Below are 18,828 nucleotides of genomic sequence, written 5' to 3'. Positions count from 1 at the left end.
ACCTCACCAGAATACAGAGAAATCAGAATCAAAATCATGAATTATTTCATATCATTCATGTAGGAATGGAGATATATATAAAAAATATTTTAGATATATATATAAATATATATTTAAGTGGCAACACTGGGGTCTCTGCAAGAAAGGATTTCCCCAGTTTGAAGTGGGTTTCTGCAGCTGATGGGCTGATCTATGACTACTTGAGCTGGAATATGGATGGAGACGGAGGGGGAAGAATTGGGAGAAAACAGGGCAAGAGGCCACAGCACAGACTATACTCCCAGCCCCTGGGAAAAGTGAACATCATGGAAAACAGCTAGCTAGGCCTGAGCCTTCTTTCCAATATTCAATCCAAGAGGGCTGTATACTGTGTGAAGAAACCCCTACAGTGAGAGGCTGTGGGGAGTACCACACCAAGGCATGGGTTGAATGAGAGTTAAATGGTAGAACCAGTAAGAAAAACATGCATTGTTTCTGCTATAGTTAACATTGTTTGGTTATGCCTACTGGTATCAATATCTTTATATATACATGGCTTTGTTTTTCGGATTCCTTTTTAACTTTTTACACCTGCTTGTCTTTCTCCCAGATGGATTTTAAAGCACTTTGTCAGACTCCAAAATAAAATTGCATTGGTTTTTTCACTGGAAAGAAATACCTGCCAAGTCCAAGGATTTGGGGAGAGTGTGGGAAAATGTGAACTCCTATGTACTGTCACTAGCAGTGGAATTTGGCACATACACCGTGGAGATCAATTTGGCAATATCTGGTAAATCTGAAGATAAGAATATCTTATTGACCAGTGACTGAAGTTCTAGATACATACCTCAGAGAAACACTCACACACATGCACAAGGAAACATGTCAAGTATTTCATTGCAGCATTGTTTATAATAGACAAAAATTGGAAATAACTGAAATGTGCATCAACAAGAAAATGGATAAACTGTGATATACTCAACGAACTACAGCATTTAAAATGAATAGTTTAGAGGAACATGTGTTAACATGGATACATCTCAAAAACATGAGTGCAAAAACAAGTGCCCAAAGATTATGTACAGTATGATACCATTTATATAAAGTTTCAAAAACATGAAAACAACCCTATATATGCACACATATAGTAAGCATTTAAAACCATTCATGGTATCATTCTGATAAACATCAAATTCAGACCAGCAGTTACCCCTGCGTGTGAAAGGAAAGAAATGCAATGAGACAGGACTATGTAGATTTCAACTATAGCTATAATCATTTCTCTTTAAAAGAAACAAGCAAATATGTGTAAAATGATTAAGACTGTAAAAGCTGGATGGTGGATACACAGGTATTTGTTATACTGTTTTCTATATTTTTTCTATATATTTGAAATGCTTCATCAAAAAGGCACAATACGAATACTAGCAATTTTGTTAATGTCTGCTGACAGAAAACCAGGGGGATCTAAGTGAATGAACACATTAATACAAGATGGGGATAATTATTTCCAAGTGTAGGAAGATTATTGATTTCTCTAAGGCTAACATTTACTAATACTTAACTATGTGCCAGGCACTGTGGGAAGTGGTTTACATGCACTAACCTATTTAATCTCCTCCATCACCCTTATGAAGATGATGCTACTATTACCCCCATTTTACATTTTTAAAAACTGAGGCCCAGGGTGGAAAGGTAGAGCCCATGGTCACACAGCTAGTAAGCAGCAGAGCCAGGACATAAACCCACGTGTGCCCAAGTCCAAAATCTATGCACTATGTTACACTGTGAAAAGTTTTCACCTTTACTAAATGATTCAAGATGAAAAAGCCACGCAAATTTACCAACAGTAAAAATGGGAAAGATGCAATTAACTAAGAATTCTTAAAGGATCTGGATGAGAGGAAGCTAAGTAATTGGGTACACACAATTAAAAGTGAACCAAACTGCACCTGAGTCAGAAGACATCATGAAAATATAAGACCATGTGGTGGAAGATACTAACCATAAAGCTAATGCCGGCAAAAAGTCAGTGCTCCGTTAAGACCAAACACAGACACAAACATAGACACAGCCCTCTGATAAGTATCCTCAGACTGTAGATGGACCTCTAGGGCTTTTAATCAGTTCTCCTGGGCACACCTTATTGGCCCTCCAAAGCTCACCCTTTCTGACTCATTCAGGCTCTATGCTGAGTTTTCCCTCACCTAAACCTAACTGATCTGGCACTAACCATGACTTTTCATTGGTATTTTCTACAGCACCAAGTCATCAACCATTTGAACCAGTGTATTTTATTCAAGAAGGAATTGTATCTCAAAGATGTTTTAGTTGGCACTATTTGGTAGCAAGTAACAGCCTCTCAAACTTAAGAAAAACCTGAAGATAGAAGTGGGGGAGTCTCTGGAAGGTTTTGAGGGTATCTCATGGAACCCAGGAACAGGAAATGCACAGGCACAAAACATTGGAACAAAAACCAAAGTTATCAGGAATCAAGGCAGCCATTCTCTCTTCATCTTTTTCTTCTGGGATTGTATGGTCTCTCATCTTTGATTTATTCTCTTTCTGCTTCACACGCAGGTTCCAAATGCAACTTCCCAAGACATCAGTTTTCCGACTCCTGGGAGAAATCATCTAATTGGCTCAAATTTGACCAGATGTCCACTCCTTGTCCAATCATCTAAACAGCTCGCCCCTGAAGGTGGCAGGAAGTAATATTCAGAAAATGGGACATAAGTTGGGCAGATATCCTAAAAAGTATCTACCCTAACACTTCCTGTTATTTCACTGTTGCCTATTAATTGGAGGCTTAGACATCTTTTGGAGAAATAAGCTGCATTTCTTTGATGACCTCTTCCAATTTTAAGGTTGGGACCACTAAATTATAAATGTTACCTTTCAATCAAAATGAACCTCAAGATTCTTTGGCTGGTTCCTAGAAATGTTAAACTAGAATTCTCTATCAGGGTGTAATTTCTGTTTCCTTCTTTTCTTCTTATTCCATCCTTTCTGATGAGGCAGTCACTTCAGACACACTGTCCACTATCAATTTAGATTCTATAGCTCTCTTTTCAGATTTCTGCTTTGAAAACTCCCCCTCATTCTGAAGGTGAAAATCAATGCATGAACCATATTTAAACAATGGACGCCCCAAAACACTGGTCCCTTCACTACGGAAAACTCCAGTTAATAAACGTGTAGGGGACAGGGGAAGATATCATTTATTGAGTCCCTACTGTAAGCCAGGAACTATACTAAATGCTTACATTTTAATCCTCGCAACAATCCTATGAGGGATACTATCGTTAGTTATCCCCTTTTTATGGATGATGAAAATGAGGTTTCAAGAAGATAAGAAACCTACCCAATATCACACCATATAGTATGTAGCTTAATATGGATTTAGGAGAGAAGCAAGGCTGTTAAAAAGCTGGGGGGTGCGGAGAGGAAGGCTAAAGGCAATAGACTCCTTTTTCAGCACATCATATATCTTAAAATATGTAATTTAAAAAACCGATATAAATCATGTTACATGACAGCAAATCATGCAGCTTTTTCTAAATTTCAACTCCAACTTTGATATGCATTTTCAAAGGAAATAATAGTTATCTCTGAGTAGCTCAGAGGTTATTTAAATTCCTTCATACTCTTATTTTCTTAATATTTATCAATGTAAGTATCACTTATATAATCAGAAATTTTTCCAACAATTTTCTTAATCCTGACTGAGCCACACATCTGCCCATCTTTCTTCTCTTCACCACTTAATTTAGAATATCCTATGCTTCCTGTCTCCATAGCCTCTTTTCCTGTGTCCTCAGTTTTTGACCCATCAACTGCTAACAAAGATCAGTTGGCAACTCCTTATTGCCAAAATCTTTTCTGTTTTCATCTAACTTGACCTCTCTACTGCATTTGATGTTCATCACCATCTTGACACTCAGTTTCTATGTCAGTCTCCTTGAGGACTCCTCTTTCTCCACCAGTTCCTTTAACGTGGCTGTTTTCCAAGGTTCAGGCCTTTGCTCAAATGAATCCCCATGTAGTGTTTGAACAGTTTTAACATTAGACTACAATGAAGACCTATGATCCCCAAAAGATTAGGAACCACTGGTAAAGATTAAAATCTGATCCCCTTCTCAATTTGACAGCCCCTCCTCCAAAACGTCCCCACTCCATCTCTCACAATTTCCCCTATCATCCATAGCAAAATTGCACTGTTCCTTTGCTAGAGCCATCTCCTCTGCCTGAATTTCCCAACTTCTCCATGCAGAATTCTCCCTCTTTTAAGTTTCTAGAGCGCTTTTTATCTGCCACTAGCATGTATTTACCACAATATATTTGATTATACACAAATCTGCCTGAACAAGACAAGGGGCCAAGTCAGTATTATCTTTGTGTCTCCAACACTAAATAAAAAACATGATTTCACTAAAGTATCAAATCTTGTTCCCAAGATATTGACCAATTTTGTTCTGTGCTGATTATCAGACTACAAAAGACTTACTGCTCACTCATGGCAAAAAGTTTTAAAAATACTGTTTAGTAAAACAAATTGTTCTCTTACACTGAAAACAATTCTTTTCTACTTAACATAATTAAAACTGAAAACCAAATCGTCTACTAGGGGAGCATGACCAACAATATTTTAAAACCAAATGTTATTATTAATAACCCCACATTTCAAACAATACTGAATACAATAAAAATTTTAATAGAAAAACTCTGGAATCATGAGTAAGTCAGTAATAGGATCCTTACTACAATTAAGATACTAAAGGGATGCTTGCTCTATTTAGAGTGATTCTAACCCAGGAGTGTTTATCAGAGCCACTTGAGGAGCTGTTAAAAATACATACAGTTGACCCCTGAAAAACAAGGGGGTTAATCCACATATAACTTATGGCCCTCACTATGCCTGATTCATCCACATCTGTTAACTCAACCAACCAGACTGTACAGCACTGCAGTATTTACTCCTGAAAAACAGCCGCGTTTAAGCAGACACCCCACAGTTCAAACCCACCGGCACTCACGGGTCACGTGTGTACATTCTCCATCTCCAGAAATGTAGATTTAGGTCAAGAACGAAGCTAGGCCTGTGGACATTTTTAAATGGTCCCAGCGTTTTCTGATGAACAATACTGGCTAAGAACTATTTTCTATGAAATATGTTTGACATGCTTTCAAATTACATGTACATGTATTTTTACTATTTAAGCATTTTCACTATTCGGAAATAACTTAAGCATCTTCATTATTTTGCCCAAAGTTACTTACAGGGCACCCGGCCTTTTGCAATAGGTGTATGTCTTTAAAACTTTATTAAAGTAATTTAATAATTACTTTTAATTTAATAAAGTAATTGAATTACTTTTCAAAGGCATTAAGTCTCAACAGAAAATAAAATTTTCTTAAGTGTTTATTTTCTTTAAATTGAGGTATAGAGTATAGACACCTAGTCCACTAGATGAGTATGTTCTGATAAACAGGAATTATTTGTATGTAAATATACTGAATATGCACTAACTCTAGCCTTTACAAAAATAAAGCAATTGCCAAAAACACCTTATTGAAGAATATACTTACACTAAGAAATATTATACCCATACACAATACTAATAGATTTTATAACTAGAAAAAAATTACTTCAGGGTAATTCTTCAAATATTAAGTTTCCAGAGTATATTCAACATTTTTTCAATAAAAATCAAGAAGTATTTAAAATCACCTTGGTTGAGGTTGAACAATAACTTTCATTTCTTTGTTAGGTAAAGATCCAAAATTCACAGGTATATTCCAGGTGGGCACTCAAAAAAATCTAAAAACTTATTTAAATAATATTTAAGACTACTTACTATCTTCATTGCATTCATGTTCTAAGAACTGATAAAATTTGCTTGGAAACTCATGGATCAAAAACTCTCTATAAGCTTACTATAAATTTTCAATATTAAAAACAGCTCTACTATCGCACTCTAAAAAGTTTTTTAATTTCCTGACTTAATAGGTGTTTTTGCTCAAGTGAGCAACCTCCTCACATAATCCTCTTCACACAACCTAATTTTTTAAATTCTAGAAATTATTTACAGGAGTTTGAAGACTCAAATTCTAACCATGTAACTTCAAAATAAATGTACATTTATTAATTTCTATGATTCCAAGTAATACTTCCTATTTCACGTCACAAGCTTAAGTCTCACATGAGAAAAAACTTTGTGTTTTTATGTGTATCTAGCATTGTCCTATGCGTTCAAAGATATTACTGACAGAATCAGATTGGGCCTGGAAAACAGACAATGGAAATCTTTAACCCCACTGTATACACGTAGAAAGTAATTGGATTTTTTATTTTAAAATATCTAAAATAGTCGTATTAATATCCTGTTAATTTTTCCTTCCCTCTTACCCTGCCTTTATTATTAGACATATATAAATTCAAAAACATAACCCTTTCATCAAATAACTCTTGCCATGGTTACCAAAGCTTGTCTTATGCTATCATTTTCAAGAATCTTCATGTAAACTCAAGTTTTTGATAAATCAATATCCTGCATTGCTTTAACAGGGGAAACAAACAAAGGAAAAATAAGGTTTGCAAAATGGATTGATAAAATTCTAATGAATCAATGTGGGCTAAAAGATTTTTTTCAAAAGTTCTATTTAATAAGTTCATTTTTAGGCAAAAAAAATAGTAATCTGCTAGAGCCTCTACTCTTCCCTTTTTAATATACCTGTTTACAATAATCTCAGCATCTGAAATCAAGAATCTGCAAATAAAATGCTAAGAAAAATAAATCACACTGATTTTCTTACCCCATACCACTGCAATTATTTTAAATGCATAGGAATACAACAAACTCAAAAGAAAAAAAAAATAGTGTTTTATTAACTACCACACTGTTATAATACACTTTAAACGTACAATAAGGTAGCCTTTAAATTTGAGGTGGTCTTAAGAATAACAAATGAACAGAATCCCAAATTTTTGAAATAAGTGAACTGCTGCAGTTATAGGTATACATTTTGGAAAATTGTATAGCTCTTACAAGACCAGCAATGAAACTTTATTTTGTACATTTTTTAATAATTGAAAATATAAACAATAATTAAAAAATAAAAAGAAAATACAGCATAATAAAAAAACATACATTTCTCAATTAAATGTACTGGATACATATAAATTTTAAGGGAAAAAGCAAAAAAGGAAAATGGTTGATATTTAAGTGCAGACTGACTACCTAGACCAAAAACAAAACAAACAAAAAAAAAAGACTTAAAAAAATATCATAAAACCTCTAGTTCTCTATGACTAATATCCATATGGTTGGAGTATCGTCACTATGGAAGTGATTTTGTTATGTTTGCATATGTTATACTTTACTGGTAATTTACATGATGGCTTTTAAGGCCCTGGCAGACATGTGGTTTTTGGAAACAAGATTGGATTCAAAAAAAAAAAAAAAATCACTGCTAAGACGCAATAACACCTTATTTTTTTGGTCCTCCAATACTCAAGAAAAGGGATAATTCACTATAACATTTTCTTACCACCCAAATGCCTCAACCTATACATTTTAAACTTTTTTAAACATTGGTTATATTGCCCAACTTCGTTATTGAAAGAATATTAACAAGACATTATTTTGGCAAATTAAATCTTAAACATGGCTTTTCAACAGGATTTAAAAGGTGACTATCCCTAGAGTTCCATGTTAAAATGTAGTTTTCAAAATCTTACAAGAGTAATGCTTAAAATATTGTACATAGTTAACCTAATTAAAATAATTAGCTTCAAAATGACAAATTGATAAGCTAAGTAAAGCCTACACTATGTAACATTTGCTTGGAAACTTGATTTGTCAGTTATGCATAATAAAAATTCCAGTCATCAAGAAAATTACAAAAAATTTTTTTTATCATAACATGATTTCTTTCACCCACCAACTTTTTTTTTTATCTTACAATAGATAAATACCAACATGTTCTCATTTTTACACTAAACCACACAGGATTGATGCATTTGGTTAGACTACCATTCGCATTGTTAAATTCAATTTTCTCTTTATATAACTTGGTAAAATTTCATTTCTTCTAGATTCCAAAAGTACCTACAAAACCCATGCAATTTTACCATTTTTAATATACTATGGAATATCATACAAAGTAAGGCATTTCAGTGTCATGTATAACCAAGTTACTGTCAATCCAAAAATTTTTGCACATCAATAAAAAGATATCTAAGAACTTAGGAACAATGTTCTTCTCACTACTGTATAAAAATAACCACGATGAATAAGTATTTGTGTAATATTTACTCCATTGTCTCATTTCCAGAAACTGTGACAAGCTGTAAAGGTATTTCAGTGTTGGTAAGGATATCTTGATTGCTGGTGGTGGAAGTATTAACAGTTCCTATCCCTGAAACAGAACCTTGTTGAATATTTGCAAGGATAAGTGTTGTTCCTCCTGCAGTAATCAAAGTATCATCTCGTGCAGCTTCCACAGATGCCAGCACTGTACTGCTAGAGTGAATACCTTTTTTATTCTGATGTGTTTTAATATGTTTGGCAAGGTGATCACTTCTCATAAAGCGTTTTGAACATTCTGGACAAACAAATTTCTTCTCACCTGTTGAAGAAATTACGTTACTTAGTCTTTTAAATTTAACATTAATAGACTCATCATTCCCTGAGAAAGAAAATAAGCCAACACTGACAGTTAGGGACAGGGAGCAGAGTTCAATTAGAACTATATTAGCTTCATGAGCTGTCCCTGCAAGATTTCTCTCATAGAATACTTTTCCCCTAAATAAACATGTCACCTTTATTTCTGGATGAAAAGCAATCTTCAAACTTATTATACACTGATATTCAGGTAAGAATTTAATACCTCAACTATGCTAATAGTTTTGAAACATCTGTTACAAAATACCAGCTTAAAAACGACTATCTGTAGCATACTTCTCTAAAGAAAAATACACTGTTTTAAGCTATATTTAAGGTATTATTAACATGTCAGATCCCTGATACTCAACCTTCAACTCTTAAATGCGAATTTAAGTAACTACAGAGTACTTCTAGATTAAAGCCAAGACACAAGCTTGAAGTCTAATAAAGACTGAGTAGTCCCAAGAATAATGGAGATGGCCAGATGACCTGATTTCAGCTGGAATAATCAAGAGCAAGCCTAATAAATCATGATGTTAAAAGTTAATAAGACTCTATGATGCCTAAATTTGTTTCCCAGCTTAAATACTTATTTTAAATACAAAAGACAGACAGAACTTCTATTATGTTGAAGACCTACTATGTAAGACAATTAGTAGAAGATAAGGCAAAAGGCCAACCTACAAGGAATCTAAGGAGAACTCAACCAATAAACAAATCCAGTATTTTCTTAATTTATTTTCTTCAAAATGTCTTTCTTACGTATCTCTTGTTCCAGCACCTCTCCTCTCAGCAGGTCCTCATCAGACCTCATGCCTGAACTATATTACAATGGCACACTAGTCTCTCCCTTTCCAATCCAACAAATCAATGCCAGACAAATCTTCCTTAAATACCAAATTTTATTACAGTACAAAACTTCACCACTGTACTAAGTGGTATGGGAATGCAAGAGTAACCTGCAGATAACTAAACAGTTCAGACTCTCCATTACCTAACTTCCAATGACTTCTATAACGTGGTTCAATCCTACGTAACAGAAATGTGTTAAATAAAATCTCATCTTCACTCGTGACAAATGATCTCACTTCTTCTATTCATATACTATTCTATTCTTCTGGGAAGGTATTTCCCAAAGCTTCTCTTGGAACATTAGTCCTGAGACATACTCCATGGCAAAATGGCAAAATGGCACAATGAGAGGTTGCCACTACCTCCCGCGACTTGGGAGATGTACAGTGCTCATTAACATTCTATTAAAGGTCCTAAGAGGCATTCCTTGAAGGTACTTGTATAGTAACCCTCTTTAACACAGTGTTTCCTACACTTATTTGATCCTAGACCTTATTTCCCTTTTACATTATTTCTTTTTATATCCTGCTGATCAAATTCCACTGAGGAAAATTCTATTATAGGGCCATGCTCAAAAATGCCTTACTATCCCAACAATAATGATCTCTGCCTCCAAGCACACTTTATCTACTTTCTTATATTGTCCGTTGCAGTTTCAAACAGGTTAAGCTCATCTGTCTACCTACCTGATGAGACAGAAATTAAAACGAGGAGAGCATGTAACATAATACTACATACTTCATGGGTTATTTTATATATTTAGATCTAAGAGACTTCAAAATCCATATCGTCCACCGTTTCACCATAGTTCTTTCTTCTAAGCTCTCTAAACTTTGTAAATGCATTATATATTTTTCAATTCTTCAGTATTGAGCATAGACTGATGAACACCTTGATCATTAATGGCAGTAGAAGAAAAATATCTGTATATGTTATATTAAGTTAGAATTCAATTTGGGTCATTCCTAGGTCCATTTCATGTAACAACCACACAACACTATGTGTTAAAACAACTAAATGAAAGAGTCTTCACATCAACAGTGCCTTGGTTATTCCTCAGTGAAATATCTTTTGCTTACCTCACACACATTAAAACAAGAAAGGGTGAAATGCCTGAATTTATCAGAGGAAAAGGAATTATTATTTATTACAGTGTTAAGGAGGAAGAAGAAGATAATGATCAAGAGTAAAAACACACAACTAATTTAAAACATTAACATAATTAACAATGATGAGATAAATGTGGCTTAAGACACTGAATAATATGAAAACAAAAGCTAACCAAAGTCTGCATAAAATGAAACATTATTTTATAAAATAAGCCATACTGACTTGTTTGGAATTAGTGTTTTTAAATTGGTGTTACTGAAGATAGAAATATGATGTAATTGGTCATATTTTTAAAGATTCAGTTCAGTAAGGTATGCTTAAAAAAAATTTCAAGGTAGTATGTAGCCTTACAGTTAATTTTTATCTGTTAAAAGTAAATATTAGTAACCTGTATGTGTTCTTCTGTGCCTCTGTAATTCATCACTTCGAGTAAATCTTTTACCACAGAACATCCAGTTACAAATAAAAGGGCGCTCCCCAGAATGCCAACGCAGATGAGCTCTCAGATGTGAGGTCTTCCCATAGACTTTACCACATCCTGGTATATGACAAATGTGTTGCTTCTTTTTCCCAAGATTGGTACCTCTAAAAAACACACACAGAATAATATATACTTATATGAAAATACTCAAATGGACATTATCACTCATATCATACTCCCCATGTTGAATTTCAAATAGAAGACATTATCACTGTGAGGTCAATCAGAAACCAAGACCATTTAAAATCAATTTAAAGAAAAATTAATAAGTTTTACATATTCATTTTACTCCACAACTAATGTGAGTGTTGTCCAAATGTAAATATGCTCAAGAAATATATAATTTAAAAGAACACTTCATACATAAGGAGTATAGTAAAGTTATTTATTATTCGGTGAGAACCATTCCCAAATTCTATGCATAGGCCCAATCCGATTAAATTAGTTGTACCAGAAACTAAATGGCCTATTCAAAGTCATGATGTCAGCTAATTTAAAAAGTAAATAAACCAACAATAAATGCATAACTAATCATAGGTACAATTAAGGCACCTTAAGAAGACTTTAAATTAAGATGATATAAGCATTATTTATTCACATATTTGTATGGCCACACCCTGAATATACACTGACTTGGAGAAAATCAGAGAAAAAAATCTAGACAAAACTATTGTCTTAGATCCCTAGAACTACATGAAATAAATTAAAATTATCCTTACAGTTAAAATTCCCTATTAACCATGCAAAGATACCCAAAATTATAAATCAGAGAAATAATAAAATGCAGTTTCTCCACATTGCAAAATTTGACATCTGTTACATTTCAGTATTTGATACCAAGAACAGGGTTTAGAAGATATGTGCTTATTAGATGGGTGAACACAGGTATCTTAGCCTAAGCAAGAAGAAAACGATTTTGATTCCAGAACTGATATTCAAATCATATTAAACACTATAGAAAATGTTATTACTCAACCTCAAAAAAAAAGAAAAAGGCTAGTTACTGAATAAAAACAAATGAGTTTATAAAAAAATGACATTTTAGACTCATCAACTGTCAAAATCATATTATATAAACTTTGCAGTTTCTCTGAGATTACAAAAAGGTACATTTAAGACCCCCCCCAACTTCCCCTCCTCCCACAATCTCACAGTCTAGGTATAGCCTGTAAACCTTCCATAAGCCTGCAAATCCTCCTGTATATAATATACCTATCGTTTTTCAAATTTTACTGGAAAAATGCATATTTCCCCACATTTATATTTTAATGTACTCACACTCAGTAGCATGTGAAATTGCCATAGGACAAACAGTGCTAAACGGTGCAGTGCTGGCTGTTAGATGCCATAGGTGTTCTGAACAGGGAGACATCAATGTGGGCTCCAGTAGTTAGAGAAGGCTTCGTGGAGGAGGTGGGTAGGATTTAGATAGAAAGGAGGGAAGGCATTCCAGGCAGAGGAATAGCATAAGTAAAGACAAGGAGGAGTCATGCTGTTGTCTCAAGGGCAAGGATGTCATAATCTAACACAATTCTAGTTTCTGCTCCAGTCCACCCCCAATTTCTACTCTCTTCAAAGAGCTGAGTTGAGTGAAACAGGTTTTGCTGGCTCACCTGCAATGCCAAAGTCTTAACCAAAGCCAATAATATTTCCATTTAATTTAGCTTTTTAAATTTGTTTTATTCTTAAATGGCCCTAAGAAAAAGAGCAATGTCTGTGGCTATTGGTGTACAAACCGATTTTACATATTGTGTTCACCATAGCAATTTCACAGAGAACCCAATTCAGTTCACTCTACACTCTTATCTTCTTGCCTCTCTTCTAATCCTACCACTCAGGTGAATCAATGTGCTTTTATAAATTCAAAAGTGCTATTTTACTAACTTAGCAAAATTTAGCTTTGAGAGCACGAACAAAGCACAAGACTATAACAAATTACAGCAACAAATATGAGTTCCCAAAGAACCAAAAATCCAGGGAAAGATGTTTTCATCAACTGAATTATAAGGTAACAAGACATACTCGTTGTCTGAAAATGGGACAGGCAACTAAGAAAAAAAAAATGGAGACGGGGCACACAAAAATATACAATATAAGGGAAAAAGTCCAATACCGAGGTCCAAGTTTTTATTTTAAAAAAATTTTTTTACTCAAGATAAGATCTAGATATGCCAGATATGGATTTATGGCATGTGATGTGAAGGAAGAGAACTGAAGTGAATTTATCAACAAACTTCAAGTAGTGAAAGATCACCGTAAGCTTTCCTCTTGATTTATATAGTTACACCACTAATACCTATTACATGATCTCACAAAACTAACCATTTTAAGTTCATTTTCTTGACTGCTTAAACTTGCTCCCAAAATTTTAATAATGCAAAGACAGAGTGACACAATAAAAAAAGCTAAATTCTGAGTAGAGGGATTAAGAAAAGTTAAGTAAATCGAGTCTTTTGCTTGGGACAGGAGAAACGGAACACAAACTGAAAGGCTAACAGGGAAGAAAACAGATTTTACAAATTAACTTAAATTTTTTAAAACTGGATTGAGGTTGTCTAAACCACACAAAACCTATATAACAATAACGCCTTTAGAATTTATTTTACTTTATAAAATTGTCTCTTCCACTAGAGTATAAAGTTTCTGAAGTCTGGTTCTGCTTAATAAATATTGGCTAAATGCCCAAATGAATACAGTTTTTAAATATTTAATTATATTTTACACCTTGCTCAAAAAGGTAAAAAAATAAAATTTAGTTCTCTAAAGATGCCACTTTATACGTACTATTATTTTTTTAAAAGAATACTGTTGCGGAAAGGCTAATATTCTAAAATGTATAAAGTGCCACCTACCTCACCTTTGCAGAACAGGATTTACTATATGTTGTGCTTCTATTAATTAGATGCAGCAACTGTCAATGATACAATTGTGCCTATCATGAGTATATTAGTTGAATTTTGTTCAAATGAGCTCTAAGAAACAACAGTTGTTTTTCTTAAGAACTTCAATTTTAATTGTTAGAATAAGTTATTAAAAAGTGAACTCACAAAAGTTCTGGAAAAATATGAGTATTTTTATAATCCTCAGTTTAAGGAAGACTTTTAATAGCATGATAATAATGCATCTCAACTAAAAATTTTGTGCTTAAAAAAAGGTTTGCAAGCTTTAAGTGAGAACTTTCTTTACTTGTGTAAATAAATGCATTTTGCAAACCACTGACAAAGTTGAAAGACAATGTAAAACTGGAAAAAAATATGTGCACATATGACAGACAAATTAACAGATTCACAAAAGACAAAGAAATAATTCACAAAAGAAATTTTGAAATGGTAAAATAACACAACAAAAAATGTTCAAATAAAGTAACAAAAATATACTGAATAAAACAATAGTGAGGAATTACTTCTCATCTCTCAGACTTTAAAAGGTTTTTAAAAATTATAAAATCCATTGTTGGCAAGGGTGTGGGAAAACATACTCTCATACACCACTGATGGGAGTATAAATTGATACAACCTTTCTAGCAGACAATTCCCTTTGATAAAACAATTCCACCACTGCCAACTTATAATGATGAAATAATCAGATGTGCAAAGATATATGTGTAAGAATTAGAATTTCAACAATAAACTCCCAAAAGTTGTTAAATTCTTACACATCCATACCATAGAATACCATACAGTCATAAAAAACGGATACAAACTCTATGTACACTTGGAAATATGATCACAAAAATTTTCAAAAGAAAAACAGACACATAAAACAGTGAGAGTAAAGTCTGGAAGGATATATACAAAAATGTTACAATAGTCATCTTGAAGTAGGGTAGAAGTTTGGTATTCTTTTAAAACTTCTCTATATTTCTGAATTTTTATGAACATGTATTAATTTAATAAAAATAATTTTAAAAGATTTTCAATTTAAGGAAAAGAATAAGCAAAATACAGGCAAGGCCTTGACCCTCAGTTACATTTGACTTTCATGAAAATTTATCTTGAAAGTTCCCGTAAAAATGAGAGTAAATTTCAGAAAAGTTGTCTAACCAGAATTCCACACTAACTTATTTAAATTGACCAAAACATTTCAAAGAATAAGTAAAACTTCAAACAAGTGAATAATTACCAGTAGGAAATACAAATGCCTAAGGATCAGATGGAGAAGAAGCAAATTCACCTGGGAGGCAGTACAGTGCAGTGGTTAAGGCCTTGATAAGAAACTGGGTCCAAATCCCAGCTGTGTATGCTGTAAAGAATCATTCAACTTCTCCATGCCTCACTTATAAGACCATCTAGAACACAGTAAGCTCTCAGTATTAACAGTTACTAGTCATTACTATCATTGTGAATGGGCTGGCCAATGTACAAAACAACTCAAAAGGCAGAGAGGCTCTACTAGGTCAAGTTCATTAACAGGGTTTTTTTTTTTTTTTCTGGTCTATTTAAATAGTTCATTTCTGAGAGAGTTATATTAAGGTCTTTCACTATGACTAGAGGACATGGTTATAATGTCTTTAGAGTTCTATCAGTTTTTGCTCTATGTATTTCAAAGTTGTGGGGAAAAGGTACCATGGCTATTAAATCTTCTTGGTGAAAACTTCATATTATTAAGAAATATATCACTGGGCTTTCCTGGTGGCGCAGTGGTTGAGAGTCCACCTGCCGATGCAGGGGACATGGGTTCATGCCCCGGTCCGGGAAGATCCCACATGCCGTGGAGCGGCTGGGCCCGTGAGCCATGGCTGCTGAGCCTACGCGTCCGGAGCCTGTGCTCCGCAACGGGAGAGGCCACAACAGTGAGAGGCCTGCATAATGCAAAAAAAAAAAAAAAAAAAAAAAAGAAATATATCCCTATCTATCCATTTGATATTTTCACCTTAATCTTACCATGTCCAAGATTCCTTTTTGTTAACATTTGCCTAATAAGTCTTTTCCATTCCTTTACTTTCAACATTCCTGCACCAATTTGAGATGTTCCTTATAATCAATATAAGGCTGGGCTTTATGTCTTTTAAATATGATCTGAGAGTCAATCTCTCAATTATTAAGCTTAATCCATCCACATTTAATGTAATAACTGATCTGTTTTGAGTTTATTCCTGTCATGTTATTATTTCTTAATATTTCTGAAAACACTGAATGGAGATATTACAGTTCCACTTTTTAAAAAATTCCATCATTAAGGCTTATTATTCATTTCTATTGAAAATGGAAAATACTTATGCTTTATTAACAATTTCTGAACTTATATTATATAACTGCTATTCTCAAGCTAAGAATCAACTTTTTATAAAAATTTATTTTTATTGGAGTATAGTTGCTTTACAATGTTGTGTTAGTTTCTACTGTAGAGAAGAATCAGCTTTTTAATCAGTATTTAGGCAAATCCATTGCTGGTTTGCAAACAGACTAATATCCAATATGGGCCTGTTAAATGGCATCTTACTATACTTTTTTTTTTTAAGTAAACTAAGTAATTTTAGTTTTTTTAAAACAGGCATTTAGAACTGAAAATTTGATTTCATATATTTTGTTCTCTAACTTTTTCTGCCACACTCATACAGACAAACACACAAGATGATCATGTAATGAATAATTTCCCTTAGTTAAGTGACACGGCATGCAGCATTTCAAAAATTAGGGTGATGATATTAACAGTCTAAAAAGAAAAGTATGTTTCGTGTGTGCATACCTCCCACCACCTTCTTTACAGTTGGGACAGGTGCAAGCTACCCTTCGAAGTCTTTTTCCTTCTTGATGTTGTTGGTCCCCTTCTTCATCTACCACCTGTACTCTTAAATGTGTTAGATCATTGGTATTCAATGTAGAATCACCACTGAGCTGCCACTCTTCAGGATCAGGTTCTTCTTCCTTGATCCTAATATCTAAAGAAGAAAACAAATACAGATGAGAAGCAGCCCACTGGCCCAAAAAGATAGCATGAGATCTGAGCCTCTCTAAGGTAAAATGAATAAATACTATGTAAAAGTAAAAAATCATCTGTTTGTGGAGCATAATCATTGCTCCTTGTTGTGCATTATTCTTTTAAAACAATCTATTTTATTCTAAATATCAGAGATTAAGCCAAAAAGAGAATAAAGCCACCATGAGAGCTTGCTTTTAAAAATTCATTAAGAAAGCCAATTTCTTTTGAGCAAGCTGAGTCATAAAACAATCTGAAACTTCAGTTGTAATTGTTCAAATAGTCAATAAATCAATGGTCAACTCAGAATAGAACAAATTCTAATGCCTGTTAAACCTCTTTTTTACAGCGTGTATCAATTACGCATATTTGTAGATACTATGGGAATGCAAAATGTAGGTCCTATGGGAATGAAATTATGCCTATCAGTAGGTACAATGAAATTATTACTCATAAACTTAAGTTTTAAAGTCAATCCTTACTAAAAATCTATAATGGCCACAACCACAGTATCATTGTGGAAGGAGGTGCATAAGTATGAAAGAGTTTCTATTTTCAATGAGTTTTATCATAAAGCAGACTGGGAAACAAAATGAGCATGCAATGGTGAGGAAGAGTGGATATGGCAGGAAGTTACATTGTTCTGTCAGCATAGCCAAACATCTTTCTTTGTATCGATAATGATATAACATCATTTCCTTATGTGAAACTAAGAGGTTTTTTCAACTCAGAAAACTAATTAAAAGAAAAAAAAAGAAAACAATACATGAGTGCTAGCTTTGGCAGCACATATACTAAAATTGGAAGGATAGAGAAAAAATTAGCATGGCCCCTGTGCAAGGATGACACACAAATTCATGAAGCATTCCATACTTTTACAATTTGTATGGCAACACAAAAGACCCCGAGGAGCCAAAACAATCTTGAGAAAGAAAAACGGAGCTGGAGGAATCAGGCTCCCTGACTTCAGACTATACTACAAAGGTACAGTAATCAAGACAGTATGGTACTGGCACAAAAACAGAAATATAGATCAATGGAACAAGATAGAAAGCCCAGAGATAAACCCACACACCTATGGTCAACTCATCTATGACAAAGAAGGCAAGAATATACAATGGAGAAAAGACAGTCTCTTCAATAAGTGGCACTGGGAAAACTGGACAGCTACTTGTAAGAGAATGAAATTAGAACACTCCCTAACACCATACACAAAAATAAACTCAAAATGGATTAAAGACCTAAATATAAGACCAAACACTATAAAACTCTTAGAGGAAAACATAGGAAAAACAATCTTTAACATAAATCACAGCAAGATCTTCTTTGGCTCACCTCCTAGAGTACTGAAAATAAAAACAGAAATAAACAAATGGGACCTAACGAAACTTAAAAGCTTTTGCACAGCAAAGAAAACCATAAACGAGATGAAAAGACACCCCTCAGAATGGGAGAAATGTTTTGCAAATGAAGCAACCGACAAGGGATTAGTCTCCATAATATACAAACAGCTCATGCACTCAGCATCAAAAAAACAAACAACCCAATCAAAGAATGGGCAGAGGGCTTCCCTGGTGGCGCAGTGGTTAAGAGTCCGCCTGCCGATGCAGGGGACGCGGGTTCGTGCCCCGGTCTGGGGGGATCCCGCATGCCGCGGGGCGGCTGGGCCCGTGAGCCATGGCCGCTGGGCCTGCCGCAGCGGGAGAGGCCACAGCAGTGAGAGGCCCGCGTAACGCAAAAAAAAAAGGGCAGAAAACCTAAATAGACATTTCTCCAAAGAAGACATACAGGTGGCCAAGAGGCACAAGAAAAGATGCT

General features: G+C 34.2%; 1 protein-coding gene and 1 non-coding gene across 6 annotated transcripts in view; one reads left to right on the top strand and one right to left on the bottom strand.

Annotated features, from left to right (window-relative positions):
- Positions 1–6,840: 6,840 nt before the first annotated feature.
- The window catches only part of SP3 (Sp3 transcription factor), a 64,999-nt gene continuing 53,011 nt past the window's right edge, over positions 6,841–18,828 (bottom strand). For all 5 annotated transcript variants that reach the window (XM_027128050.1, XM_027128056.1, XM_027128038.1 and 2 more), the window contains 3 exons: positions 16,780–16,972; positions 10,999–11,195; positions 6,841–8,610 (listed from right to left, as the gene is read on the bottom strand). In XM_027128050.1, the coding sequence (XP_026983851.1) occupies positions 8,294–8,610; positions 10,999–11,195; positions 16,780–16,972 (707 nt within the window). In that variant the 3' untranslated portion in view covers positions 6,841–8,293. The remainder of the gene's footprint in view (positions 8,611–10,998; positions 11,196–16,779; positions 16,973–18,828) is intronic.
- Positions 17,781–17,887, top strand: LOC113605429 (U6 spliceosomal RNA). Its single transcript, XR_003427212.1, has one exon. It is a non-coding gene; the product is annotated as a U6 spliceosomal RNA (small nuclear RNA).

Source organism: Aethalodelphis obliquidens, unplaced genomic scaffold (genome assembly GCF_003676395.1).
Source record: "Aethalodelphis obliquidens isolate GAN/ISIS:26980383/991018 unplaced genomic scaffold, ASM367639v1 scaffold2, whole genome shotgun sequence".
NCBI classification, from domain to species: domain Eukaryota; kingdom Metazoa; phylum Chordata; class Mammalia; order Artiodactyla; family Delphinidae; genus Aethalodelphis; species Aethalodelphis obliquidens.
This window is presented reverse-complemented; position numbering and strand designations above follow the sequence as displayed.